Raw genomic sequence first — 24,672 nt, 5'->3', positions numbered from 1 at the left:
TTCATTTGAACACAATCAGTTTTTAGTTTCTTTGTAATTCTTTCAGTTGTGTTATGTTATTTTTTTTAAGACACAATGTGATTCTCTCTACTTGTTAGGATTTTTGAGTTATTTTATTATATTGAGATTATTTAGTTTTTTATTTTTATTTTTATATGTTATGATATGTGGGGTAGAGGTGTCAAAAATTAACCTTATATGTCTTATTTCATTTTAGCCTCCAACTTGTATCTTGTGTGTGATATTCTTATTATTATTTTTCTATCATTTTGTTGTATTAATCTCAAATGTATCTTTATTGGTTACCTATATAATAAAAAAGGTACAAGTGTTATCACTTTTAAACTCGTCAATTTTTGTATCAATGAATGTCACATTTCATGAAATAGTACCCTTCTTTTCCAACCCTCAACTTCAAGGGGTTTATATTTTAGAAGTTAAATTTTTTTGGATTATTATCTCTTCCTTCCTTATAGGACGTACAAGATACTAATCTTGAAGAAACACAAATAGATCATTATGATGAAGCAAAGGAATATCACGATGATGCAAAAGAGAAAGATTGATTCTTTGGAAGAAAAATATTAAAAAGAAACCTATTGTATTCCTACAACAAATTGAATTGTCTAAACTAGAGGTAAATGTCCGTGTGGATGATAATGATGATGAGAAAGTTACAAATGACATGCTTATTGGCTTGAGGGAAGGGAAGATATCATATGTCATGTATCTTATTTCTTAATTTGTTTGCACCAACCATCTTTTTATTCAACATCAAAGTTTTGCTACAACCATTGATGTAATGAAAACACTTAAGTCAATACAAGAAATTCCTAAAGATAGAATTTGGTTTAGAACCATGAATGAAAAGATGGGGCATTAGAGAGAAACTCAACTTGAGATATAATTGATAAACCAAAAGACAAGATAATTGTAGAATCCAAATGGATATACATAATAAAGTATAAATCGGATGAGATATTAGATCGATACAGGGCAAGATTGATGGACAAGGGGTACACAAAAACTTATGGCATTACTATGGAGAAACATTTGCTCTTTTAGCAAAAATGAATACAATAAAAATCATTTTCTCCCTAGCTGTTTACTTTGGTTGGAATCTACAACAATTTGATGTTAAAAATATCTTCTTGAATGAAGACCTAGAGGGGGAACTCTACATGGAGATTTCCCCAGGATTTAAATCTCATGACGAAAATAATAGGGTGTAGGTTGAAAAAGGTTCTCTTTGGCCTCAAACAATCTCTCTGAGTATGGTTTGAAAGTTTTACTTAAACCATGAAGTCCTTGGGAAACAAATAGAATCTATCATACTTGATTCATAAAACATTCCCCGGATGAAAAACTCATTTTTCTTCAAGTGTATGTAGATGATATGATCACTGTAAGTGATAATGAGATAGAGAAAATAATCCTAAAATAAATTTTGGCAACTCAATTTGAAATGAAAAAGTTCTATAAGCTTGTAATTCCTTGAAATAAAGGCTGCCTATTCTAAAAAAGACATCTTCATCTCTACAAGAAAATATGTTCTTGATCTTTTGAAGGAAACATGAAATGAGATGCAAAGCTAAATAAAGAAATTTGAAATAATCACATCAACATATCTTTTAACTTTAAATTTTATGAAATGAAGGATTATTTATATTTTCTTTAAAATGTTAAAAATAAAAATAATATGTACATATATATATATATAATATTAATATATAATAATAATATATTGTTAAAGATAAGAAGTTATAGAAAAAATTCTGAAAAATGATTGTGTTAAAAAATAATTAAAAACACTTTTATTCAAAAATAGTCTAAAAACATTTTGATTCAAAAACATTTTTTTTCTAATTTGAGAAACATGATAAATTTCAATAATTTATTTGATATTTTTTCAGTTTTAACTTTAGATATTAATATAAGAAAAAAATAAATTATACTTTTAGTTTTTTTTATCTTATATTTAAATTTATTTTAATCTTTTATTTTTTAAAATGTTCATTTTAATTATTTATCTCTTAAATTTAGACGAATATGATATTTTTGAAATAATAATAATTTTTAATTTTTAAGAAATGATTTTAAATATTTTTAATTAATTTAAGATTTGAAACTCATCTCATTATATTAAATACAATCAACATTCAAACTAACAAGTTTTACAAACATGATAAATATAGTATAAAATAAGTATAAAAAAAAGTAAAAAATTCAAAAATTTAATTTTATACTATTTTTTAGTTAATCTTATGATATATTTTTCACTATATTTATAGTTTTTTTAAATTCAAACTTTAATTAAATTTTATAATTTTCATGCAAGAACAATCTCATAATTCAAAATTATGTCATATAATTAAAAATAATTATTTTAAAAAAGATTAATTTAATCAAATATAAAAAATTAAAAATTAAAATAAATATTTTATCATATATAACATAAGATTAAAATAAATATTAAAAATGGTCCTTTATTTATTGTATTGTATGTGGTAAAATACAAATTCTGAAAAATCGTAAAATCCAAATTTGATGTTTATCAGATGAAATCATGCTGGTGAAAACGTTCTTAATTGTTAATTTTGTTCTGGCATCAAATCAGGCTGACGGCAAGAGTGTTTGGTTTGCATATTTGATGGATGATGATCCCACACACAATCCACATCACATCACATCACCATCACATACATGAAATGATCATACCTTCATCCTCGTCACTCTTCACTCTTCCCACTTTCGATTCCGGAAATACCTAACAAAACAAACAGTCCCAGAAACAATCATTAAACTCCCAACCTCTGTGTTGTTCCACTCACCACTCACCATCACCCTCCACTCTCATACCCCAATTTCAAATTAAAGTTTCCTCCTTTTCTTCCTTTCGCTGCTGCAATCTTCGCTCTTTGAATCTCACTTGAACAAAGAGAGTCTCGGATATGTAAAGAGATGCTCACAACTTCCGCTTTTCAAGTTTGCCATTTTTATTCAAATTCTCAAGGTATTTGAGCTCATCGATTAAATTCAACTTCTGGGTGTCTCTGCAAATTTAATCATGATTTGTGGTCGTTGGCAAAAAAACATTTTTTTTCTCCATCACTTGTTGTGTTTGTGGACTCTGGCCTTTTGTATTAATGAGGGATTCTGAGGTTTATGCTGTGCCTTGGGGTGTAAACGATTGTCAATTCAAATGGGTACTTGCTAAATCTGGGGCGAGGGGAGTTTTGGGGGAATTTGTTCAATTGAAATGTTGTCTGAGTACTAGAAATGATTTTCATGTTTGGTACTTTTGTTTATTGAAGTGCTACTGTTTTGATTTCTACTTGAGTGGTAGGTTAGTTTTATGTTGTGTGTTTCTAGTCCAACTCAATTGAGCCAAGCAATCCAGACAAATGTTATATTGTTAATGAGTTTTTATTGTTTGTTCCATTAACTCTAAAATAGGTAAAGTGGTGATTTGATGTATTTGTTTTAGCAGAAAGAAAAGCATTTTAAATTTGTGGGGAGGGCTGTCATGCTGAATGTTGTTGCCTACCATTGGAGTAGAGATGAATTCTGCAATGGATGATATGAATTTGATTCAGCAAACCCAGAGACACCACCACTTGGTTGTGAGAGAAATTGGTGAGGAGATTGATTTAGAAATTGGACCTGGGGAGGATGACCCTTCATTTGGTAACACTACTCTAATTGGTGCACCAATGCGGGAATCTTCCGCAGAAGAACATGGTGAGAGCAAGCAGATGGGGATGGTTTCTCAGCTTCCTAATGATGCTCAAGATATGTCCAAGACCCAACAAGTAAAAAGGAAGAAAAAGGTTGTTAAAAGATGGAGAGAAGAATGGGCAGATACCTATAAATGGGCTTTCGTTGATATGAAAGATGGAACACCAAGGATTTTCTGCTCTGTTTGCAGGGAGTATGGCCGGAAGCATAGAAGAAATCCTTATGGTAATGAGGGCAGTCGTAATATGCAGATGAGTGCCCTGGAAGAACACAATAACAGTTTGCTTCACAAAGAGGCTCTTCGTCTTCAAATGGCCTCCAAAGATAAAATTGTGGTTGACAAGCCTGTTTATGTAAAAGGTTAGCCATCTTTGAAAATTTTAATGAATGTATACTGTGTTTTCTAATAGTTGAGTTGAACCATTTGATGTGCTCTTCCCCAATTCATTTTAATTTGTGGTCATAAGTTCATAAAAACATATTGTTAGTCATGTTGAAATTTCACAAAAGATGCATTTCATCAATTATATAGGGTAATATGAATATGTTTCAATGCTGCATTCAACATTTTAACTGATCTTCAGTTGTATGAAGTGCAAGCATTGTGTTATTATTAGAGAAATTTGAATGTAATTGTGAACTATACTTCTTTTTTTGGAGATTATATTACTGACTGATTTGACAGCATCCTATGGCATTCAACTATTTTTATTTGTTCCCTCCACTGGTTTAATGGTTGCTTTGCAAATCTTAGTTTCATGCACACTTTTAAATGCTTGTTTTCTGCTTTTATCCTGAATAAAATATTATTAGTTTGTCATTTTATTTAATATTAGAGTATACAATTGTATTTTGATACTGTAGTTGTATACTGTCTGTATCCTGAAGTTGTATATTGTTGCCAGTGTATTGTTAGCTTTATAACACATATACGTTCCCTCATTCTGTTAGTTATGATTATGAGAAGTAATTAACAGATCAGTTTAAGTGTTCAGATAGTTAGTAGCACAACTGTTCTGTTACAACTGAACTAATTCAGTTGCAACTGTATGCCCTACACAGTTTCCCTATACATCCAGAGCTGCACTCAGATCACAGGATTCACCTATACAACATTTAATGTCATTTTTTAAGTTTCAAGGTGCATCTTAAAATGTCAAACTTCAGATTATCATTACTATGACAAATTTCAGCTCATTTATGTTGTTCTGTGTGTAAGAATTTCTATTTTACAATTGACATCATCAATTTCTTGATTCTTGAAATATGTTGGTTATCTACACACAAAATAATATGTGAAAAAGATAAGTCATCTTCTTTCTTGTAAAAATGTTTACATTCTTGGGTATTGTCTGACAATTCTATAATTGAAGTTGCCATGTCAAAAACAGCGGGATCAATTCTTGAAGCTACACTGAAAAGGGATCCTCATGAGGTTGAATTCATTCAGGCAGTCCAGGAGGCAGTTCAAGCCCTTGAAAGAGTCATAGCAAAAAATTCTCGGTGAGTTTTATTCAAATGGCTATAATTATATATTTATTTATCCACAGATGACAAGACCAATGCTTTAGTATTGGATGCATCTCATCAATATTCTCATGTTTCAGTTATGTTAACATCATGGAGCGCCTGTTGGAACCTGAACGAATGATTGTTTTTCGTGTTTCATGGGTGGATGATAGGGGTGAGACACATGTTAATCGGGGATTTAGGGTACAATTTAACCAGTCAATGGGTCCATGTAGGGGTGGTATTCGTTTTCATCCATCAATGAATTTAAGTGTTGCCAAGTTCCTTGGTTTTGAACAGGTATTATGAATATTTTTAGCATTCATATATGGCATTATTTCCTGCAACTAATGAATTAACTATTGCAGAAGTAATGATATATATGTAAGCCTTTATTTGTTTATATTTGACAAATATACTGAGATTCATATATCAGAAAAAGTTAAGAATCTGGATTCTGTCCCAGCTGCATTTCTGTATTGGATCACTTTATTGTTTATACGACACATCCTTCTCTGCAGACTTTAAAAAATGCTTTATCACCGTACAAATTAGGAGGAGCAGCTGGTGGAAGTGATTTTGATCCAAAAGGAAAAAGTGATAATGAAGTGAGTTTTCAACTTATTCAATTGCGAGTAGTAAAGTAATTTTATAATTACTAAACGTTACCTTGATAAGTTGGCAGATTATGCATTTTTGCCAAAGTTTCATGAGTGAGATGTATCGTTACCTAGGGCCTGACAAGGTAATTGAAAGCATATTCTTTTTCTATATCTTTTAACCTATTAACATTCAAGGCCTATTTCATGTATTTTTCTTGTGATGGATGTGTATTAGGACCTTCCATCAGAGGAAATGGGTGTTGGTACCCGAGAAATGGGGTATCTTTTTGGACAGTATAGACGTCTAGCTGGTCATTTTCAGGTAATTCAGACATTCTCAAATCCTAACAAACTATTTGGTGGAAAAATAAATATTTTACCTTTTTTCTTATATGCGTTCTTCTGTACATTTATCCCTCATATTGCTTGCTTGTTGCACTTTATGTAAAAACATCAATAGAATAAATCCCAACGACCAAGTGGCATGATAGTGACGTGGCAGTGTGGAGTAGCCTCCAACTGTTATTCTAAACCTTTCATGGAGCATTTTTATGTAGCAGAAGTTGCATCTTCAAGCTTTGGCCTTTCTCCCAGAAATACTGTCATTGCAGCTGCTTTTGTTGATGGAAGAAAGGTCTCCTCATTAACCCTGTTCTTGTGGGATGCTGATCCTATTTTTGGGATATGCTGGTATTTTAGTATTCTTTTTGAGAGATAAGGTTTCTTTCATTAGAACTGCCATGCTTCTGTCACGAGAAGTTGAGAACAAATATGAAACCAGCAAATCAATGAGTACCTTGGTTTCTGGAAAACATGTCCATTTCTGTCACACAGCTTTGATGTCAGTTCTGGTGTTGTTTTTGACTTTCTGGTGAACTCCCACACCTGTTTTACCCTTCTTTTCTGTTCTCTCTCTCTCTCTCTCTCTCTCCAGCACAGCTCTCTGATCTCCATCCATCAGATTGACAAGGGTCGTTCATTTCATTGTTCTGCCTTTTCTGTCTATTCTTTTTTGGGTCATGTTTTCAAAGTTCTAACTTGAGTCTTGACCTCATCACCACGCCATTTTCATTATTCCTTGACTTGTGTTGTTATCAACTTGTGTGTTTATCGACTTCTCTGTTCTCCTCCATCAGATGGGCTTTTGACCATTAATTATTAATGTCTTTAATTTTACTTATTTTATTTTTGACCATTTATATTTAACTTGTGTTTATAATCTTTAAAATATATGTCATCCCACCATGTGTTATCCTATTATAATGATTTTGGGGTTGGCTGCTCTGCACTGCAATTCAAGATTGATAACTATGGACCCAATCTAATAGCAAAAAGAAAAGGATTTTGTTTGCAGTTGTTCTTTGTTTTTATGTGCGCAGGGATCATTGATTTACTGTGCATAAATGAATGTTGCATATCTTGCACGGTATGCATCAAGTATAGCATAGTGTCTAACATATCTAATCATTTAAGGAACATGAAATTTCAAGATACTGATTATGTTAGCATTTGTAGCTGAAAGGAAAACTATGTTTTCTTTTTGTTGGGTACTTTTCATATGTGTGCCTTACTTATGCAGGGAAGTTTTACAGGGCCAAGGATATTTTGGTCTGGATCCAGTCTTCGTCCCGAAGCTACTGGCTATGGGCTGGTAATTTCAATTATAAATCTTACTATCTAACTCTCCATGGATGTATGGTGAGATGTGAAATGAGTATCCTTCAATTTTCTTTCCCATAAGAGAAATCACTAAGCAGTGTTGCCCACAATGTCATATCAGCCAACTCCATTTCAGAACAAAGGACATGTAACATGCACGTCCATTCTGAACAAGAAGATCAATATAAAAAAGTCCTCTGCATCTATTGTTTCAAGTTATTAAACTTTTAACAAGTTTAGCATGCTTCTGCAGGTTTTCTTTGCCCAGATCATGCTTGCCGACATGAATAAAGAACTTAAAGGATTAAGGTTTCTATTTTAATTCAGACCATTTCATAAACATTATTGCTACCAACTCATTCATTATTGGTGTTACCTTTCGGACCCTCATTTCTTGTTATAATTAAATATTCCTTTGAGGATTTGAATATTTTCTTTTTAATTTGATATAGTTTTCTTTTCTTATATTCAAAATTCCATCAATATTAGAAACCTGGAAGCTCCCATTTTCCATGTTTTTTTAACTTATTAAATTCGTTTTAAGACAATTATGAATTTATTGTGATTCCTAAATTGATTTCAGACATTTATGATCCAGGAATCCTCTTATAATTTATAATTTCCTGTAGGTGTGTTGTGAGTGGTTCTGGAAAGATTGCAATGCATGTTTTAGAGAAGCTAATTGCTTATGGTGCTCTTCCAATTTCAGTATCAGGTAATTTTGGTTTTTTATGAAAATATGGGGGCTACTGCATCTTAGCAGATGCAGTGTATTCTAAATTCTTTTACTCTAGCAATAATGAGAATTTGTGCTTTGTTACTCATAAGAGTTCTCATCTTAATATTAATCATCATCAAATATAGTAGTAATTGAATCTGGGATTCTCATATTATTTTGAATACCTTTATTTTTCCTGGTCTTTTCAAGAAGTATCTTCTTTTAACAAATGCATTTGTCAGATTCTAGAGGATATTTGGTTGATGAGGACGGATTTGACTTCATGAAAATATCATTTTTGAGGGACATTAAAGCTCAACAAAGAAGTTTGCGGTTTGTATCACTTACGTTGTCTCTTTACTCTTTAGTCTATAATTTTACTGTCCTTGTTCATAAAACTGACAATATGCAGAGACTATTCAAAGACCTATGCTCGGTCCAAATATTATGATGAAGCAAAACCGTGGAATGAAAGGTGTGATCTTGCATTTGCTTGTGCTTCACAGAATGAAATTGATCAATCAGATGCCATTAATTTGGTTAATTCAGGTTGTCGTATACTAGTAGAAGGTAGTTGCTTTTGTAAGATGCAATATATATATGGCCTTTTTTCTGTTTTCTTTCTCTCTCATATATACTAATGGAAGCTACTTGTTTAATTTGAATCCTAGGTTCAAACATGCCTTGTACCCCTGAGGCAGTTCAGATTCTGAGGAAAGCTAGTGTTCTCATTGCTCCTGCAATGGCTGCTGGTGCTGGAGGGGTGAGATTTTTACTTTACAATTTCTATGTATATTGCGAACATATTCCCACGGTAACCTAAACAACAGCGACATTAATGATCATGGTGGTGTACAGCCTCTTTCATTTCTAATACTGCAATGATGAAAAATGCAAATATTATCCTCTTTAACTAAGCATGTCAATGCAAAGTTAGTTGTGTATTATATTTTGGTTATTAGGCATCAGTTGGCATGGAGATGTAGAGGAACAGGAAAGAAGATGGAGTAGTTTTCTAATGTTGAGTCCTTGTGTGAGGAATCTAACATCTTTCTCCTTTGCTTCAATTCCCCCCAAATTTCAGGCATAGCATTAGTTTTTTAATAAATACTTCCCTCTATTAGGCCCTCATTAAATGCATATAGTGAATGCTTAAATTGATGAGCAAGGGCCTTGCCTCAATGATAAGTTTTTTGTCTTATGACCGATGGTCGTTGGTTTTAGTTGTGGAAACTGACTCTATCCACGAGAGTTTGTGTACATCTGACTTTCTTCAGCCCCTACAATTATGAGGTGCACTCCCACACTTTTGTACTTGCCAAACTAATGCCATCATTAAGCTGAAGGTTTCATTTGATGATGGTTTAATTGACTAATTATATAATCCATTGGGCTAGAACTGCAAATCAGTCCATTATGTGTCTGTGGTGTATTCCCCTTGTGAAGAACTATATGCAATTGCTTAAAATAACTTGGTAGAACTATTAGAATCTCTAGTTAAGCCATTCCTGAATAAGCAGATTGAAACTCTGATCCTAAGCTCGTGACAGATTGGTTAGCATCATTTAATTGAGTTCAACTTATGGCAGATTCAATTTCAACATCAACATTAGACATGACATTTGGACGGACCGTTCTTTAATCTTCTGTTCTTATTACTTGCAGGTCGTGGCTGGAGAACTTGAACTGAATCATGAATGCAGTTTGATGAACTGGTCACCAGAGGACTTTGAATCTAAATTGCAGGTAGTTTTGTGAAATCAATTGCTCTTACAAATCATATAAAATCTGATATGCTTCTTGTTTGCAAAGGAATAAATTATAATTTGTATTTGTGATTTCCATTTTTCTTTTATTTTTGGGGGGGGGGGGGGGTTGACAATTATTGGGTCCATGGCACACATTAAGAATGATAATGACTGGCACCAGATGAAATTTGGCATAGCTGATAGAAATTGTATTATTAATTTTTCTTTAGTAAGCATCAGCCACACACTATTTTATATCAACTTGTGTATTCAAATTTGCTTTTTCATTGGGCAGGAAGCAATGAGACAAACTTATCAGAGAGCTATCAAAGCTGCAACCGACTTTGGTTATCAAAAAGAAAGCCCTGAGTAAGTGTTTTCTTCAGTAGCATTACAACAATGATCAATACTAAACATTATTTGCTTTTCTTTCCAAAATTAATGGCTCGCCCAGTAGGGGATCCTATCTGGTTAGTTCTCTCCCTCTTTCAATATTGATTAGTTTTCTCTCTTTTTCAATATATACAATTTTCCTCTGTGAAGATGTGTCTTAAAGTTCTGAGTATTGAGTATACCAATTTAGCAAAATTGTAGCGTTCATTAATTCATGATTCCGATTCTTATATGAGCAATTGCAAAGAAAATCATACTTTTACTTTCTTACAAAAACACATCAGGTACAAGACCTGTCTTAACATAGGTTATTTCTCAACCAACAAGATTGCATTGGTGAGATGTAATGTTTTTCTATTATAAAAAAAATAAAAAATAAAAGCTCAAGTCACCTATACCTATTGCATTCTTGTGTAACATGATTTATTGGGATAAGACTTTGTTTTTTGTTGTACAGGTATTTTGTGTAACATGTCATTGTAATTATTTTGTACTTTTCTTGCAATGGATTTTTGTTTGAATGATTATTCATCTTCAAATGTCTTTGTTCTAAATATGCAGCCTAAGTTAATATTTGTGTGCTTGTTATGTCAGGGCTCTGGTACATGGAGCGGTCATATCTGCCTTTCTAACTATTGCTCAGGCCATGACTGATCAAGGCTCTGTATAGAAAAGTTCACGCTGCAAAGTTTTGAATGCAATTAAATGCTGATTTACGTAGCAGTATGGTTCGAATCTGCATTCACTGAATAGTCCAAATCATTGCTGATGCTACACTGTCTAATTGTCAATGATAGTATGATACACGATTGCCAAAGCACATTGCCTTGTAAAATATGTAATATAAGAAAATTTAGACTTAGAAAAGAAAAATATCTAGAGGACAAATTTTAGTTCACAACAGAATAGGTATCTTTATTATTGCCAAGAAAAAGGAGAAATTGTCCTTGGCTTATTAAACCCTGCTTGATGCTTGTTCCAAACTTGAGAAATATTTGGATATTGATATTTGAAATAAAAGCTTAGCATTGAAATTGAATATGCTTATTGTTTAATTGGTTCAATTCCTGTCATTAGCAATCCATTTTGGCTGGTAAATTTTAAGTATAATTATTAAGCATTTTTTTTCATTGGTAGACAATTCGAAAATTTAAAGTCTGTACAAAAGATATTAAATCTTCCTAAACTTGCCAATAACTACTGAGAATTACTATAATATACTGATACAGATAAAAATATATATTCTAATCTAGTTTCTATAATGTACTGATTTCTATTAACGAAAATATTTTTTTTTTTTTCTGTTCTCAACTTCTTTAGCCTAGTTAATAATGTTAAAAGAAATAAAACATTAAAATTGGAAGAGATTTTTTAAAACCAATAAAAAAATCTTCTTTCTCACAAGTAATGTATGGTATTTTTTCCAGGCCCATGTTTCATAATCACAACGCCCTCAACACAAAATTCGAAACCTTAAACGCCTTTATCACTCTCACATCATTGCAAACAAATTTACTGTCTTTCCCATCTCTTCAATGCATTCAATCATAGGCCACTGAAAGTCTGGAACAATACCTCCCACTTTAATTGTCAAAATTTTCCTTCTTTTCCTTCTATTTGTTTCCCTGTCATAATAAGTGTTGGACACTTATTATTTTAATATTTTTATTTATAATATACAAATTTATCAAATCTAATTGATAAATCATATATTATATTAATAATTACATTATTATACATATCAATTTTTAGATAAATATACCATTCATACATAATATTATGTTTTAAAAGGGTAGTATGTGTTAAAACAAAGTTGATTAATGAAATATCGATTAATTTTTATATTTTATAAACTTGATTTCAGTCAATGAAACTTTCAATCCATTAATTAGATTGGTGTAATTCAATGTTTTATAAAAGCCTAATAAGATATACAAATTTAATAAGACACTCTTAAAGTAAATGAGTCATCACCCTCAAGATTTAGAAATAAACTTAGGTATATTTATCATTATTATAAACTTAGATAAAGTACTTTAAAAATTATGTATAAAATAAATTTAATTAGTGGTGTAAAAATATTTTACATAGATAGTATATAGAGACTTGAATCTTTGCTAACATAAATGTCTATATTTATATATGGAACAAAATTATTACCTTGAGAAAGATGCCTACTACTCTACTAGGGAATCTCTCCTCTCCCCTAAAAAAAATAAGCAATATATGGGATTCAAGCATTTTCTTTTATGCCCACACCAAAAGCAAAAAAGTATTTTCTTTCCCTTTTTTTTTTGTTTTTTGGTTTAGATTAAGACATGTTTCCACACTTTTGTGAGACAAGTCCTAGGTTAAGCGTCAGCCTAACTCTAAGGTAATCTAAGAAATTTTGAAATAAGTTTTTTTCATAAGCCGATTCAATGTAACCTGGGGAAAGAAAATGAACCAAAAAGTCAGAAAACTGAATATACAAAAATCAAACAAACAAAAAAGTCAAAATACCTGTTTTTGTTTTTTTTATTGGATCACATTTCAAATATGATTTTTTGAAAAGATTTAAATATGTTTTTAGTCTTTTAAATTTAAGATAAATTTATTTTTAATTCTTCTAATTTAAAATTATTCTTTTTAATTTCTATAATTTTAAAAAAAATCTTATTTTAGTTCTTATACTTAAATTTTGTTAGAAAATATGTTAAATGTTGTTGCATAAAATCTACCAAATAGTATCTTTATTAGTAAAAATATCACTTTAAACTCAATTGATAGTATATAACTATATCAATCTATCACTTTCAGATATATTATTGGTTATTTGAAGGACTAGAATAAGATTTTTAAAAATTACAGGACTAAAAATAATAATTTTAAATTTGAGGAACCAAAAATAAATTTATCCTAAATTTAAGAGACTAAATACATATTTGAACCTTTTTGAAAATTAGTCTCATCCAATCAAATTCAATCCTAGCTAAATTTACATGCACATAAAATTTCATTTGTGAATCTATCATACTACTCTTATTTGAGTAAGAATATGCTTATAAAATTACTACCCCAATTTATCTTTCTCTTAATCTTATTATCTAAATTTGTATTAGTTTATTTAGTAAGTTGAAAATTGTTCTTATATCTTATTCTTTGTTATTTGTTAAATAAAGAATACATTAAAGAAAATTAGCAAGTCCATGTTTACAAACTAAAACAATTTATTACATTTCTTGTTAAAATTATGATGAACTTTTATATTTTGAAAATTTAGATTATTTAAACTAGTGATTATATTTTTAATCATGTTTTGAAGTAGGATGAATCTTATTTAATACTTGGAATAACCTCTTATTTTATTTTATGATGTATTTAGTGTTTTATTTAATATTTTTGGTTGGTGTCAAAAATATGTATTTTGGTTCTTAAAAAACAAAAATTGATATGAATATACATTTCAAATAATTTATTGCTATAAATCAAATCATAATTTATTGTTATAATCAAATAGGCCTGACGTTGTAAATTGAATATTTAGAAAAACTATCTACCCCTTTATTGTGGCTTTGACCTTTAACTTTAAATTTAATGCAAAATTTATTTACATAGTGAAACGGTCCTCTCCTATGGCTAGCATGGACCAATCCTCCCCATTTGTAATTAAGATGCAGAGATCTGGTCCTTCAAAAAAAAAGGCGAAATATTTAAGAAAAATATGGTTGAATAGGTGTTATACAATCATAACTTGCATTGGATGCCGTAAAAACTTGGGTTACTGTGGGCACAGCAGAACTTTCGTTTTACATTTCAAGATAAATATGACCATATCCCATAAAAATAAATAAAATTTAAGAATTCCATTTATGTCTAAACTTGAATGAACTCAAATTCAGACATCTCCATACTCGATTTGAAAGGTCAAAAAGTCAGTTGTATTCTTAGTTTCTTACAGGATACTTCAGAATAGATACACACATTCACAATGAAATAAATCATCTTATTTCTACTTCGAATTGGGTTATAAAGTTGTTTAACCATGTGTTACTGATTTCATACAATTCAAGGATGATGGCTACAACCAAAAAAAAATCTTTTTATATCAAACGGTGTTTACAATATCACACATCAAACACTTCTGCATTGTAACTTGATAAATATCAAAAAACCAAATGCTCCAGTCCTAGAAAGATGGCAGAAACTGCCTCAGTCAGTGAGGCAAACCGTAAAACTCTGCCTGATATGCAAGTCATAAACTGCGATATGCGGCATATTCAATTTAACTTGCTCTCCTCGAAGAATGTGTGGATGAATCAGTTTTTTCAGCCAGATAATGCTCAAGCATATCCTCTTCATCATCATCTGTCATGACAAACATAAAACATGTATTTTATTATATTCAAAATAAGAAAGCATTTGTTCCAATGGAAAAACTGTGTTTAAAGAGAAAGAGAGAGAGAGAGAGGGGAATACCTTCAAAATCATCTTCATCAAAATCAATATCTTCCTCATCCTCCTCGTCAGATTCCTCCGCAACCGCAGCTGCACCTTTCTGTGAATGTACAAAAATAGCTGGTATATTTATATGTTCATAAAATTTAAGAGAATTATCGCAAGATGCCAATCGGAACGAAATTTAAAGAAATGGGATCCATTAACCAAGAGTGGTTAATTATGTTATGGAGTGCTTTAAGCAAGATTCATTTAACAAGGAACCTTGGGTGACTATATTCAACAACCAGGACGCATTAACCACTAGTATGGTTAATCTTGATACGAAGTGAACAAGAGGTTACTGGGCTAATTGGGATAAATTTTACAGCCCACATATCCTTTGTAATAATTATCTCAATTTTTAATGTTTCATTTGGAGGCATTGAATCACAGTTTACCAATAATTTTTTGGCCACAGGCCTTTTCTCAGACATCATTAAATCCAAGTTGTGGATTCTTTTCGCCTGAGTTGTTGAACGTTTAACACAGATTAATTTCGGACATCAAGATAGGAATAATTATAGTAAGAACAAGAAGGTACCGCTCTTCCACTTTCAAACCACTGTCTACCAGAGAGCTTCTTTTCCTTGGGAGCTGCGAGCGCAGCCTCTGGCATTAGCCTGCAATTAGAACAAATTATTTTGGTGTCAAAAGGAAAGTTGTTACGGCAGGTTATTAAACAGAATTTGAGGAACTGGTTGACTAATTCTTTATTATGTTATTTGTTATACTGCTACATTTCAAATTTACAATCCTCTCATCCCCCACAGATAATCACGTGTCACACATGGAGAAGATTCATCGATCTACAGAAAACTTGTATTCCAAATTGTAGATTAGGGAATTAGAAAACTAAAAGGAGCTTACTTGGCACGTTCCAATGCTAGTTCAGCTTCAAACCTCTCTCTCCATGCCAAAAATGTTTCAACAGTAACTGGTTCCCCGTGGGGTATCACTATCTAAAATGTTGCTTAGATAATATTGTCAGACAGCTTTTTCAACACAATTTCATATGCAAATGTATAAAATCATAAAAAGAATATATTACATAGGAAATAGATCATCTTAAAATGAATCCAGGTAAGAATATCAGAAGAAACAAACCATTACTGCTACCTTTAGAATATGAGTTTTAAGAACTAAGGATTATGCTCCAAAACATGTTAATAAACAAGAAGTAATTATATATAAAAATGAATGTATAGTTTATAATTCCATATGCTCACTACCATGTACAATCTAGTGGGAAAGCTTTTGTAACAATTACTAAGAGAAAGTCAGATAATAAAAACATCTACCAAGTAGGAATAGTAAACTGAGTGTGTTAGAGGTTATTGAACCTAATATATTACAATAAGTTGGTCAAATGGTAATTTTCCATCATAGTAAAAAAATTTATAGGAGGTTATCGGACTTTGAACTTTGATCATATCAGTCCTCTTATTCAAGGTTGTCAAACTCGAGAGTCTACACAAACTCGTGGAGCTCTCGTAGACTCGACTCGTAGACTCGACTCATAGACTCGTAAGAGTCTACCTAATATTAAAAGATATTAAAAAACATGAACACACACAATATGATATCACTATTTCAACATTCTAAGTCTGAAATAAGTCAAATAACGACAATAAAATGTCATAATACAAATCTTAAACCATACATAAACAACAAAAAGTCAAAAACACATAGGTCCACAAATCAAAAACATAAAACAAGATCTAAATCACCGGTTTCAAGGGCATTTTTCCTTGCTCTGGAAGAAGAAACTGCATTGCTTGAAGACTTTGAGCCACCACCGGTTTCAGACATCTTGCTAATTTTAGGAGTAAGAGACTAAGTATATAAATTGTGAATAACACTAACAGACCAAAAAATCAAAAAATGCTAGAGTGAGAAATAGCACTCACGTAGACGCGTTCGTATGCAGCAGAGATGCAGCGGAGGGAGAGAAAACAGAAACAAACCCGCGTCCTTCCCAGCAAGAGGACGCGCGTTCGTATGCAGCGGCGGCGTTCGTACGCGGCGGAGATGCTCGTTCCTAGCAGCGGAGATGGGTGTTCGTAGCGGCGGAGATGGACATTCGTAGCAGCAGAGATGCACGTTCGTACCAGCGGAGATGAGTGTTCGAACGCTCGGAGGGAGAGAAACCAGGTCAAAAACGTGAGAATGATGGAGGCATCTTCGCGCGAAGGGAAAAATGCCTAACCCTAGGTAAAACGACGTCGTTTTGGGCCATTTAGGGGTGAAAAAAAAACGGAACCAGACTCGTGGACTCGGCCTCAGACTCGCGATTCTGACCGAGTCTACCCGAGTCAGCCCGAGTCTACCAAAAAACGAGTCTATGGGCGAGTTAACCCGTTTGGCTACCCTAGACTCGTAGACTCGTACGAGTTTACGAATTGACTCGCGAGTTTGACAACCATGCTCTTATTCACTACGACTTGACTATTACCCTTCTGTAATTGTCCCTACTCCTACACGATGCCTAAGATTTACAAGCACACGTTTTCTCCTTCTACACAGCCAAACTTCTTCCATACACAAAACTAAACCATTTTCTGGTAAAGTCCTTTTCTATTTTCTTGTTTTATGTTGAAATTGTAGCAATCTCATTTATTGTTTTATCAGAAATCATTGTATAATGTATATAGCTTTAATCTTGTTCTACACAATTGTACTACAAGCTGTACACAGCTCTTTCTCCTAATAAATCTCAGACACAAGTTACTATCTCTTTTACAGAAGAAAAAAATACAATGAAACAGGGAATAAAACAACTAAGAATTTTGAGAACATGGGATTCTCAATGGTGATATATAAAAAAAATAAAAATAAAAAAATGCAGGCTCTGTCTAGATCCTGCCTCTTTACAAGTTATAAGAGCTTATACGACCAAGAAGTTGAGTTCCATCCAAGCCATTTCCATTCTTTATAATTAAATTGTAATTTTGTAAGATGATGGTCTTAAGCACTGGCCATGCTTAGAGCCCAAGGATTTTTGCATAATGAATGTGCTAGAAATTTAAAAACATTCATGTGTCTCCACCTAAACCTAATAGATTAAGATTTAAGGAGTTGGTATTCAAAGAAAATATATTCCCAGCAGTTAGCATCTTAGGCGTTTAGGAACTATACTGTTCACAACTAACAACTTAAGCTTTTAGCAATTATATTTCCTACAAGTACAAGTCAGCCCATGATCCCATTAAAGCAGTCTAGTTTTAAAATGAGGTATGTTGTAACACAGACACATACATCTAACAGGTTATAGTCCCTTCCAATACTGGGAGGAAGTATTACACCAACTAGGGTGGAGCTCAATATGTCCAGGATAATCCACTCCTAAGTGCCAGGTTGCTAAGAGGGGAAAGACTCCTCAATGGATGGGAGTTTTGTGCCTTAAAAACTGGCTGATATGGTAATCATGCTCCTTCATCAGTCCTATAAGATTGAAAAGAGTAGTCCATTCGCACAGGGGGGCAGAAAACCAATTTCTGATACAATACAACTTAATGTAAAGAAGACCCCAATCCTAAAATCCAGGCTGTTAAGATGGGATGGAGAGTCTCTACTTTAAAAGGGTTTTCCATGTCCCAGAACTGGACAAACCCCCTGCCTCACTACAGCAGCTGGGGCACTCTATTCCTCTCTTTTTAAAGTTCACCCCTTCATATCCATTTGAATGATAGAATCCCACTCTCCACTTTTCATTAGTGTTTGAAGAGATGAAATTGCCATTCTCCGATGTTTGATGTCCGAGAAAGTTGAAACTTGGTGGTAACTCAGAATATGGAGTTGGGGCCCAAGAAATAGACTGTAAAGTCTAAGGATTTGACTCTTCTGAAATGAGGGGGGAGTACTTTAAAGGATAAAGTCCACACGCAATTGCTGATTATAAAATTAACAATTAAGATTTGTGATAAAATCAAATTCTTGTTAAATAAAATTTAAAATTAATTATAATATCAACCTTTGATTTTTTAATCAATGATTATTGTTGCACTTTATTCTCTAAAGTGCAATTTTCTCACCTTCGAGGAGCTAGATCCAAAGTCTAAACACGAGAACATTGGAAAATATTATGGAAACTAAAAAGGATAGCATCAACGATTGAGATGGCAGAGAAGATGAAACATATAACTACATTTAGTAACTATCCTGATTGCAGTTCCTCCAGGAACTTTCACCAGTCTATACATATTAGCTTATATATCCTGCCATATCAAGTTAACTTCAGCCATTCAAGCTTTATCTTGAGTTGCATTATTTATTTAATCTATATCTTGATACTTTATATATGCTATGAATATCCAATTTGACTACTATACAATTTCAATTGTTTCACCATGTGCATTCACCGGTGCATCGCAGCTTACTAACATTCAGTAATATAAAAAATTATACTATTTTACTCTTGGAAAGTAGAAAGCATTCAACTAGGCCCAAGTTTGGATTGGATAATTTTTAGAGATTATAATCTGTTTCCTTAAAAACTGTTTATAGTATTGTTCTCTCTTGTTTGGTAATATTGGTGAACAGCAGATGACAATCTTAGATTATTCTATTACAAAGAAAAACGTTATTTTCAAATAAGCAAGATTTTGAAGAATATGGTTAATACCTAACAAATAACTTTCTAGCTAACTTCTATTTTCCTATTTTGTCACTAACAATTGATTAATTTAAATGCAGAGTCAACCACTACAAATAAGTTCATAGCTCATACCTTTTTTTTTATAGTAATTTTACTATAACAAAAATGATTACTTTAGACAATCTAAACAAAATAGATTATCTTAAAACTAGTTTTCACCTAACATGTCCAAAGTCCTGACATTAAAATTTCATATAATTGATTATAATAATAAATAACTATATATAATTGATAATTGAAATAATCTCTAAAAATAATTCAATTGAAACACACAAACCAAAATTTCAAAAGAAATCATAAAATAGATGACAGTCTTACATCATCTTTGGCTGCTTCTTCTGCTTCAATAATCTCAGCAGCAGAATCTTCACAAAACCGGTCAGCCAACCACTCTTTAGCTGAGGTAACAAGTGTATAGATCATAGCCATACCAAGATTTTCAGATGCCTGTGGAACACAATTTTTGCATCAAAATTTCCACAACCCAGCAAGAATCCACAACAAATCTAGAGTTCCATAACCATTAGTTGTTTGTGCAACATGAAAATGCACACATAACAACTGCAGACATATTAAATTCCAAGTGGCTATCAATATGTGTTTCAATCTGAATGACAACCAGTGCAAGAATAGCACAGAGACCAGATATGCTCAAACATTAAATAACAAAACTGCATTGTAAAAGACTACCTCTTGTTGAAGTTTTTCTTTCAAAATCCTTAGATCTTCGGTTGATAGTCCTTGCAAACTGTTGAGTATTGGTGAAATATGGCCACATCGTAATATTAGTGTATAATAAATGAAACAAAATCATTCGTAATGCAATTGACATTAACTGGACACACAAACAAAAATAATAAATATTATATTACTATAATAGCAATACTGACCTTTTCAAATTTAAAAGTGGAGGTTCATCGGGATATTTTTCTGTGTGTGAAAAGATCAAAGCCAGTTGAGCTGCAACAAAAATATCAATTGCATCTTTCATATTTTATGCAGTAAATAATCTCCAAAAGTAAAGCAACATCTTAGGAAGAAAAACAAGATATTCCAAAATCTGAAGTACAACACCAAAATGGAAAAGAGCATAATATATCAAAGAGAGAGAAAAATAAACCTGGATTAGTTATTGGCCCATCTACGTCGTCATCCTGAACAAATGAATAATATTTAAAAAAATATAAGGATATTTTTTGCCAAGTTATTCGATAGGGAAGACATCTCAGTTCCCTAAGTACATTGCATCAATCAGCAGGCGGGGGAATAATAGAAATAACCCAACTTCCAAATCCCCAAAAGATAAAACTACAGCAAACAGAGCACAACAAGCTACTCTACTCTATACCAAAAAAAGACATTAATAATATTCCAAATAATTTAAATGAGCGTCAGAACACTACAAACAACCGGGACATGTTCTCTTCTTCTCAACAACAGGAGAACTTCATTAAATAGAATAAGAAAAATTAAACGATTATTAAAATATATGGATCACTATAACATAAACACAAAATGCTTCCATCATAATTAAATAAGCTACATAAGAGCAACTATCATAGTTATCCATGCCATAGATTTCAACAACAGCAAAAGTATTTTCCGCCAGGTAGGGCCAGCTATATGGATCACAGAATACCACCATACATGTTACTACAAACCAACTCTTCCGACTTAAAAAATGAGAAGTAAAAACAAAAATACATAACATTAGCAACCACACTAAAAGAGAGGGGTAACATTTACCTGCGCAACAACCTTTATTTGGAAGCACCGATTGGAAGTACTTAGGCCACTTTCACCAGAGTGTATTTCTACATGGAATGTCAAACAGAAAATCAAGCCCTTTTTTATTATTAAGAAAGAAAAAAAAAAAGTAAATTTTGCATAATAATATATAATATCTTAAATGGCATAAATAAACAAACCTTTGAAGTCCTCCATAAGTATAGCTTCTAATGCTTCAATCTCCATATCCTGTTCTTGTTTGAAGTCTGCGTGACACGCATCATCAAAGAAGGCTTAACCAACGGTGTCGTATTGGGCAGTGTCCAAAATTAACAAAATGAGGAATTTGCAAAACGAAAAACGAAAAGGGGGAAAAATTAAAAAATAAAAAATAAAATTAAGAACAATGAATTACCCGTCATGGTTGGAAAGTAATTGGGAGATGCGTCTGAAAGTGTAGAGAGAGAGAGAGAGAGAGGATGGGATTAGAATAAAGAAGAAGCAGTGTGTGTAGGGTGCAGCTTAGCACAGAGAAGACCTAACCACTGAAACACTGCTTCTCTTTAAACGGTACGTTTTAACCAATATGAATCCTATTCTCCACTAGTCCTCGATCTGGGTTTGTCTAACCTCGTTTTCTAATCGGATCATAATACTAGCCCACAAGGGTTCATACTTCATATACATCAGATAAAATTTTAAATAAAATAAAATTAAGATGAATCAAAATCGATGCAAAATTAAAAATTATCTACAGATATTACCATTAAAAAAATCAGCTAAAATCACTCTAGTTAAAAAATATTGTACCTCCTAAAATCACTCTCGGATGAAAATATGATTCTAAATTATACAATTACTAGTATGTTAAAATTATATATATATATATATATATAATATAATATAATATATAAATTATATTTTAAATTTATGATAAATAATTTATGTTGTAAACAATTTTTATTTTTATTTACTAATAAATTATTTTAAAATATTAATATTAATTTATAATAATTATAATAAATAAAAATTAAATTAGAAAATAAAAAAATAATAATTACAAACCTTCTAGTTTTTAAAAAAAATCCTTAAAAACAGTCATGTGTAAAGTAAAGGTTCATGTATAATATATATGAATCGATTTTAATTTGTAAAATGTACATGTCAAATATTTATTATATATAAAATTATAAAAACCTAAAATATGAATAAATATTATATTTAATATATAATTTATATTAATTTATAATTTATATAAAAAAAATCTAAATACATAAATTCATTCTTGTATATTAAATACAATTTTTAATCGAGTTTTCCTCATCTCTTCACTAAATTAAATTACTCTAAGAATTGGTTACCTTATATCTAGAAATTTCCCTATATAATATGTTTTTATGCGATAAGAGAGTGTTTTTAAAAATTCTTTTAACTTCTTATTTATTTTAATAATAATATTTTAGTATATGCAATGCACATGCATTTTTATTTATATTAGTATACAAAGGAAATATTATTCTTTATAATTATTTTTTATTTCTATTTTCAATTGGACCATTAAACCCTTCAATTGTTAAGGAAAAATTAGAAAATTATGAGTTTATAATGTCATTTCATTAGCAACTTCCTCACACTATTCGATAATTACATATTTCATTATTTTTAATTTTTTAAAAACTCCAAAAAATCGGTAATTTAGCCACACTTTTTTTTTGTAAAGATAAGAAAGATTACAAAAATGGTCGCAATGAAGATTCAACCTAGATCCTCATACTTCTAACTACCTCAATCTCTCCCTACCCAACCACTAGACTAATATCCTAGTGGTTGGCCACACTCTTTAATAACTACTTGTTGTCCATTTTATTATTTATTATTTATTTTTATTTTTTTTAAAATAATTAAGAGGCACAAAGTGCCTTTTTCCCTAATAGTTATAAATAATATAATTAAAATTTATAATAAATTATATATAAAAATATTATATTTTAACATATAAATTATATTTAAAATAAATATACATAAATATTTTTATACATATAAATTATATTTTAGATTTATGATAAATAATTTGTATTGTAAAAAAATAGTTGTTATCTATTCATAATTTATTTTAAAATATTAATATTTAATTAATAAATTATTATGATAAATAAAAATTAAATTAGATAAGAAGTTATAAAAATTCTTATAAATCTTGTTGTTGGAAAAAAATCTCCTAAAAACACTCTCGTATAAGATAGATCTTCACGTTTAATATATAGAAGTTGATTTATTTACAAATTAATTTTTAATATTTTAAAAATAAATAATCAACAATTAAAATAATTTTATATTATAATATAAATTATTTATCATAAATCTAGAATATAATTTATGTATTTAAATATATTTTAAATATAATTTATATATTATTTATTTGTATATGTTTTATTGTGAAACTTAGTTATATAATACATATTTAACATGTGAAATAATTATATTTCATAAATAAAATAATATATATTGTGGCACATGATTATTTTTAATTATTTTAAATTTAATATATTTTATTTAAAATATAATAAATATAAATTAAAATAAAACAATTTTATGGCACTTTCTACCCTTCATACTATAACACATGAAAATATAAAAATTAAATAAAGTCAATATAATAAAATAACTCAAAATTTTTACAAGTATAAAGACTCATATTTTGTATCTTAAACAAATGACATAACATAACTATAAAAATTACAAAGAAACTAAAAACTAATGTTTTCCAAATGAACCAACAAAAACAAAGTTCTAACTATACTCTACTGTCACATATCAGAAAAACCTAACATGGAGCTTAAACCTCATCACCAACATTTTTCAGCATCATATTGATCATCACTTGCAAAATAAACATAAGAGCAACAATAAATATAAAAAGGGTGTAAGAAATATCTCACTTTGACTCATGGTGTAGAAATGCAAATCGGATAATCAAACACAAATAAGACATACGACAAGATATGACATAACATACACATACAATATCATTATCATGTTTGGTTTATTCATGACATAATAAATAATAACAGTTAACACTATAATGCATATGCAATGGACACGGAATACATGTTATCATGTATTTGACATTAGTAAAAACATTACATTTGTCCATTGCCACTAACAATACACGTAGAGTAGTATAGGAGTGCATGTTGGGTCACACTCTTTGCACACTCGCAATAAGAGGACATATTACCAGAGTATGGTTGAGATAGCTAAATCGTATAAGATATATCCCATGCACATGATAATAGGACTAAGACATTCCAAATTGAGTTATCCCTAAGGTTGATTCCCAAAATTTTACAAAAAGGACCTTTCTTACCGGTGTATTCCACATTATACCCCAAAAACATATTTTATGTCATTGATGCATGTCAGACTAACTCGATGCAATAACAT

General features: G+C 30.9%; 2 protein-coding genes across 5 annotated transcripts; one reads left to right on the top strand and one right to left on the bottom strand.

Moving 5' to 3' along the window:
* The first annotated feature begins 2,592 nt into the window (after positions 1-2,592).
* LOC109807913 (uncharacterized) lies at positions 2,593-11,406 on the top strand. 3 transcript variants are annotated; one of them, XM_020370639.3, is made up of 16 exons: positions 2,593-3,013; positions 3,491-4,098; positions 5,130-5,241; positions 5,346-5,547; positions 5,769-5,855; positions 5,933-5,992; positions 6,085-6,171; positions 7,429-7,500; positions 7,762-7,817; positions 8,138-8,223; positions 8,469-8,559; positions 8,639-8,796; positions 8,898-8,989; positions 9,892-9,972; positions 10,270-10,343; positions 10,962-11,406. In XM_020370639.3, exons 2-16 carry the CDS (start codon positions 3,534-3,536, stop codon positions 11,035-11,037), a joined length of 1,899 nt encoding a protein of 632 aa, XP_020226228.1. In that variant the 5' UTR covers positions 2,593-3,013; positions 3,491-3,533; the 3' UTR covers positions 11,038-11,406. The 3 variants fall into 3 exon arrangements, with proteins under 3 accessions (XP_020226228.1, XP_020226226.1, XP_020226227.1); XM_020370637.3 differs by having other exon boundaries at positions 2,594-3,013; positions 5,112-5,241; XM_020370638.3 differs by having other exon boundaries at positions 2,594-3,013; positions 3,488-4,098; positions 5,112-5,241.
* A 2,925-nt stretch (positions 11,407-14,331) lies between these two features.
* On the bottom strand, positions 14,332-21,876 carry LOC109807860 (Ubiquitin-conjugating enzyme family protein). 2 transcript variants are annotated; one of them, XM_083074757.1, is made up of 11 exons: positions 21,644-21,876; positions 21,429-21,521; positions 21,247-21,314; positions 20,621-20,654; positions 20,391-20,460; positions 20,191-20,248; positions 19,819-19,947; positions 15,714-15,805; positions 15,388-15,466; positions 14,826-14,904; positions 14,332-14,714 (listed from the first exon to the last, which is right to left on the bottom strand). In XM_083074757.1, the coding sequence occupies exons 1-11, from the start codon at positions 21,648-21,650 to the stop codon at positions 14,632-14,634; spliced, it is 792 nt and encodes a 263-aa protein (XP_082930883.1). In that variant the 5' UTR covers positions 21,651-21,876; the 3' UTR covers positions 14,332-14,631. The 2 variants fall into 2 exon arrangements, with proteins under 2 accessions (XP_082930883.1, XP_082930884.1); XM_083074758.1 differs by having other exon boundaries at positions 21,429-21,494; positions 21,644-21,874.
* Between the last annotated feature and the right edge of the window lie 2,796 nt (positions 21,877-24,672).

This window comes from Cajanus cajan, chromosome 5 (genome assembly GCF_000230855.2).
Source record: "Cajanus cajan strain Asha chromosome 5, NIPB_CcT2T_4, whole genome shotgun sequence".
Taxonomy (NCBI): domain Eukaryota; kingdom Viridiplantae; phylum Streptophyta; class Magnoliopsida; order Fabales; family Fabaceae; genus Cajanus; species Cajanus cajan.
The sequence above is the reverse complement of the archived record's forward strand: the minus strand, read 5'-3'. Positions and strand labels throughout refer to the sequence as shown.